This window comes from Leucoraja erinacea, unplaced genomic scaffold (genome assembly GCF_028641065.1).
Source record: "Leucoraja erinacea ecotype New England unplaced genomic scaffold, Leri_hhj_1 Leri_127S, whole genome shotgun sequence".
Classification (NCBI taxonomy): domain Eukaryota; kingdom Metazoa; phylum Chordata; class Chondrichthyes; order Rajiformes; family Rajidae; genus Leucoraja; species Leucoraja erinaceus.
In genome coordinates this window covers 85001-91370 of record NW_026575539.1, presented here as the reverse complement: position 1 = coordinate 91370, position 6370 = coordinate 85001, and the positions used below count along the sequence as shown (strand labels likewise).

Here is a 6370-nt window from a genome sequence, read left to right as displayed (position 1 = left end):
AGCGTAGGTTCATGAGATTGATCGCTGGGATGGCAGGACTGTCATATGAGGAAAGATTGAAAAGACTGGGCTTGTATTCACTGGAGTTTGGAAGGATGAGGGGGAACCTTATAGAAACGTATAAAAATTATAAAAGGACTGGACCAGCTAGATGCAAGAAAAATGTTCCCAATTTTGGGCGAGTCCAGAACCAGGGGCCGCAGTCTTAGAATAAAGGGGAGGCCATTTAAGGCTGAGGTGAGAAAAAACTTGTTCACTAGACAATAGGTGCAGGAGTAGGCCATTCGGCCCTTCGAGTCAGCACCGCCATTCAATGGCTGATCATCCACAATCAGTACCCTGTTCCTGTCTTCTCCCCATATCCCCTGACTCCGCTATCTTTAAGAGCCCTATCTAGCTCTCTCTTGAAAGCATCCAGAAACCTGCCTCCACCGCCCTCTGAGGCAGAGAATTCCACAGACTCGCAACTCTCTGTGAGAAAAAGTGTTTCCTCGCCTCCGTTCTAAATGGCTTGCCCCTTATTCTTATTCACCCAGAGAGTTGTGAATTTGTGGAATTCCCTGCCACAGAGGGCAGTGGAGGCCAAGTGGATGGATTTATGAGAGAGTTAGATAGAGCTCTAGGGGCTAGTGGAATCGAGGGATATGGGGAGAAGGCAGGCACGGGTTACTGATTGGGGACGATCAGCCATGATCACAATGATTGGCAGTGCTGCTTCCTCCTGCACATATTTTCTATGTTTACGAGACCCTTCTTCAGACTGATATTATACAGTCTCCCTCACTGTTAGACTTTACATATTCCTCACCCTTGTAGCACTTTAGTAACACTTTTCTCTATGTAACATTTATACGATACTTCTGTGATTGTAACAATAACACTAACTATGTTGGTCAACTCTGATAACAAATCTCCCACTCGAGTAATGAAATAACTTGTATCTTACAGTTAGTGTTACAGTAAACCACCTCCATTTAAAATACCCCTCAGTGTATCATAGGTAGACAAAACTGCTGGAGAAACTCAGCGGGTGAGGCAGCATCTTTGGAGTGAAGGAATAGGTGGCGTTTCGGGTCGAGACCTTTCTTCAGACTGATGGATGAATCTTTGCGTAACGACTAAGATTAGTTAGTTTACAGATACAGCGCGGAAACAGGCCCTTCGGCCCACCGGGTCCGTGCCGACCAGCGATCCCCGCACACTAACACTATCCTACACCCACCAGGGACATTTTTCACATTTACCAAGCCAATTAACCTACAAACCCTGTACGTCTTTGGAGTGTGGGAGGAAACCGGAGCTCCCGGAGGAAGTCATGGGGAGAACGTGCAAACTTTGTCAGTCTCGACCCGAAACGTCACCCATTCCTTTTATCCAGAGAAGTTGCCTGTCCCGCTGAGTTACTGCATCTCTCTGTGTCTATCTTCGGTGTAAACCAGCCTCTGCATCTATTTCCTGCACAGCTTTCCAAGTTAATTGGCTTTGGTAAAAATTGCAAACTGGCCCTAGTGTGTGTAGGGTAATGCTGGTCGGCATGGACTCGGTGGGCTGAAGGGCCTGTTTTCACACTGTATCTCTAAACTATGAACTAAACCAAACATTTTGTGTCTATCTTCGGTATAAACCAGCATCTACAGTTCCTTCCTACACATTCAGTTAAACTCTTCTGCTGCTGTCCTTTTATCGGTGCTCCATAGAGAGCACCCTAACATACTGTGTATGCGTGTGGTACACCAGCTGCACAGCGGCTCAGAGGAATGCGCTCCAGAGGGCTATTGACAACGCCCAGAAGATTGTCGGCTGCCCTCTCCTCACCTTGGAGGACCTACACAGTTCCCACTGTCTCAAGAAATCCCAGAACATTATAAAGGACATTTCCCACCCCGGACACTCCCTGGTTGAACTGTTGCCGTCAGGCAGATGGTACAGATCAATGAGGACAAGGACAAACAGACTCAAAAACAGTTTTTATCCCACAGCAATAACTACACTTAATGTAGCCACCAAATGAGTGCAGGTGCACTTCATACCAAAGGGATTGTGCAATCGACAGAAGAGTGTATGGTTGTGTGTTTATGCTTGGTTTTTTCATGTTATTTATTTTAGTTGTTTATTTCTGATATTTCTCTTTTACGTATCGTTAGCTTTTAGGTAATGTGTGAATGGTGCACTGACTGGTTGGCATTTTTAATTTTGTTGTACATGTTTACATGTTGTAATGACAATAAAGAATCTATACAAATATACTATACAAATATTTTCTCACTTTAAGCAATACTCTTTATTCTATTTTCATTCTAACTTTATCCCTCACGTTATCCACTCACACACGCACACTCCCATGCACACACGCACACTCCCATGCACACACGCACACTCCCATGCACACACGCACACTCCCATGCACACACGCACACTCTCATGCACACACACACACTCCCATGCACACACGCACACTCCATGCACACACGCACACTCTCATGCACACACACACACTCCCATGCACACACGCACACTCCCATGCACACACGCACACTCTCATGCACACACGCACACTCCCATGCACACACGCACACTCTCATGCACACACGCACACTCCCACGCACACGCACACTCCCATGCACACACGCACACTCTCATGCACACACACACACTCCCATGCACACACGCACACTCCATGCACACACGCACACTCCCATGCACACGCACACTCCATGCACACACACACACACACTCCCATGCACACACACACACACTCACATGCACACACGCACACTCCCATGCACACACGCTCCCTCCATACACACACACCCACACACATACACACACGCACTCTCACATATACACACGCACACTCCCATGCACACACGCACACTCCCATGCACACACGCACTCTCCCATGCACACACACGCACACTCCCATGCACACACACACTCCCATGCACACACGCACACTCACATGCGCACACATTCGCTCAACCACGCACACTCTTACAAGCACATTAGCTCAGACACGCACGACACACTCTCACACACATATGAACGCGCGCACCTACGCACGCACTAACACACACACTCCTATAAACCCACCAGCATGCTCACACTCACTCACGCACACAAGTACACTCACACACGCACTACACACCCACACTCACCCACCCTCACTCACCCACACCCACCACTCACACACCCACACACACACACACACACACACACACACACACACACACACACACACACACACACACACACACACACACACACACACACACACAAGTACACTCACACACACACACACCCACACACACACACACACTCACACACACGCACTACACACCCTCACACACACACACCCTCACTCACCCACCCTCACACACACACACACACACACACTCACGCACCTATACAGGCACACATGTATACTCACGCATACACACTCACACGCATAGAAACGCGCACACCTACGCAAGCACTAACACACTCCTTTGCTCATCCACCAGCACATTCACACTCACTAACTCTACCGCTGCGCCACCGTGCCGATGAACATGGATCTCTTGTCACCCCGACCCCATACCAGACTCGTACAGACGAGTTTTGAGACACAAAATAATGTTTCTGTACTGTGGGTGAAAGAGGCTGGAACATTAGATAGATTTAAAAGATAAATAAATAGATGATAGATTTTTGAAAGATCCAGTCTGAAGAAGGGTCTCGACCCGAAATGTCACTTATTACTGCCTGTCCCGCTGAGTTACTCCAGCATTTTGTGTCTATCTTCGTTTTAAACCAGCATCTGCAGTTCTTTCTTACGCATTTTTGTCTGTCCTTGCACACAACTAGTAATTGGCTAATTGGAGTCACTTGAGCTTTAGGGGCTCGTGATTCAGCTGAAGAAAGGATCTAATCTTCTCTCCGCACTATGCGGTTAGGCTTTGCCCCGGCAACCACTAACTAGGCCTCATCCAACATGGCTTCTCTCCAGGTGGGTCAAAGGTCGCACAGATCATCACATACTCTTGTGGGACTGTACGGACCAACACAGGGCCTGAAGGCGGCGCAGCGGGTAGGGCCAGATTCACAGGTTCGATCCTGGCCTCGGGCGCTGTTGGCGTGGAGTTTGCACGTCCTCCCTGTGACCCGTGTGGGCTTCATTCGGGTGCTCCGGTTTGGATTTGATTTTAGGTTAGAGGTACAGCGATGAAACGGAGAATCAGTCAGTTCATATCAATAGGGTGACACAGTGGTGCAGCGGTAGAGTTGCTGCCTCACAGAGCACCGGGAATTAACCTGGTAAACCTACGCTGCACTCTCTCAATAGCAAGAATGTCCTTCCTCAAATTTGGAGACCAAAACTGCAAACCATACTCCAGGTGTGGTCTCACTAGGGCCCTGCCCAACTGCAGTAGGACCTCCTTGCTCCTAGGCTCAAATTATCTCGCCATGAACAAATGAAGAAGTGAATGAATAAGTTTATTGGCCAAGTATTCACATACAAGGAATTTGCCTTGGTGCTCCGCCCGCAAGTGACAACATGACATACAGTGACAGTTAGGTATGACACATAAAACATTAAACATTAATAATAAAACATTATCGATTAAACATGTGATTTAAATAAAATACCAGAGCAAAAGGAGGCTACAGATTTTTGGCTGTTGAGTAGAGCTACTACTCGTGGATAAAAACTGTTTTTATGTCTGGCTGTGGCAGCTTTGACAGTCCGGACTCGCCTTCCAGAGGGAAGTGATTCAAAGAGTTTGTGGCCAGGGTGAGAGGGGTCAGAGATGATCTTGCCCGCTCGCTTCCTGGCCCTTGCAGTGTACAGTTCATCAATGGAGGGAAGGTTGCAGCCAATAACCTTCTCTGCTGAATGGACGATTAGCTGCAGCCTCCGGATGTCGTGCTTGGTGGCTGAGACAAACCAGACCATGATGGCCAACATGCCACTAACTTTCTTCACTGCCTGATGTGCCTGCATGCTTACCTTCAGCCTCAATAACAGAGGCATTCTGATCTCAGTATGTTTCAACTGAGAGTCCTTGATATTCAATGTCAATAGACAATAGGTGCAGGAGGAGGCCATTCGGCCCTTCGAGCCAGCACCGCCATTCAATGTGATCATGGCTGACCATCTCCAATCACTACCCCATTCCTGCCTTCTCCCCATATCCCCTGACTCCGCTATCTTTAAGAGCCCAATCTAGTTCTCTCTTGAAAGTATCCAGAAAACCGGCCTCTACCGCCCTCTTAGGCAGAGAATTCCACAGACTCACAACTCTCTGTGTGAAAAAGTGTTTCCTCTTCTCCATTCTAAATGGTTTACCCCTTATTCTTAAACTGTGTGGCCCCTGGTTCTGGACTCCCCCAACATCGGGAACATGTTTCCTGCCTCTAGCGTGTCCAAACCCTTAACAATCTTATATGTTTCAATAAAATCCCAGATTGTACAAGCCCAGCTGCTCCATTCTCTCAACATATGATAGTCCCGCCATCCCGGGAATTAACCTTGTAAACCTACGCTGCATGGCCTCAATAGCAAGAATGTCCTTCCTCAAATTAGGGGACCAAAACTGCACACAATGCTCCAGGTGTGGTCTCACTAGGGCTCTGTACAACTGCAGAAGGACCTCTTTGCTCCTATACTTAACTCCTCTTGTTATAAAGGTCAACATGCCATTCGCTTTCTTCACTGCCTGCTGTACCTGCATGCTTACTTTCATAGACTGATGAACAAGGACCACCCAGATCCCGTTGTACTTCCCCTTTTCCCAACGTGACACCATTTAGATAGTAATCTGCTTTCCTGTTTTTGTTACCAAAGTGGATAACCTCACATTTATCCACATTAAACTTCATCTGCCGTGCATCTGCCCACTCACCCAACCTGTCCAAGTCAGCCATTGTGGCTTAATCCTATTTTGGTTGCCGTAAGGATACTGTACCATGAACATTTAAAGAAAGTCCAGTCTGCGGACTTGCTCCTAAACGCAAACCCTCTTGCGATGAAGACCATCATGCCATCACTGCCTCCAAAAGTCCCCACACAAATGTAGGTAAAATTAAGTTAAAAACATAAAAAGATGAGGTTTGGTGGAAGGGGGGAAGGGTGCCAGGGAAAATGTCCATGCGTGTGCGTGTGCGTGTGCGTGTGCATGTGCATGTGCGTGGCCCTCTGCGTGCTGTGGTGCCCAACGGATCGTACCCGTGTCGAAGCCCTGAGGCTCGGTGAGATCCTGCAAACTCCTCTTCTAGACGTGGTTGCCCGTGGGTGGGCGGGGACAGCCGGCAGCGAGTCCCTGGGGTCGGGTACACGCGCACCTCTTGATCTTGGCCACCGTCACCACCATGGAGTCCACGCCAGGGCACT

General features: G+C 48.2%; 1 protein-coding gene across 1 annotated transcript in view; it reads right to left on the bottom strand.

Annotated features, from left to right (window-relative positions):
• Positions 1–3606: 3606 nt before the first annotated feature.
• LOC129715616 (CCN family member 1-like) overlaps positions 3607–6370 on the bottom strand; it is a 14147-nt gene continuing 11383 nt past the window's right edge. The window contains exon 4 of the mRNA XM_055665488.1: positions 3607–6370. This exon is cut by the window's right edge and continues 163 nt beyond it. Coding sequence (XP_055521463.1) covers positions 6252–6370 — 119 coding nt within the window. The 3' untranslated portion in view covers positions 3607–6251.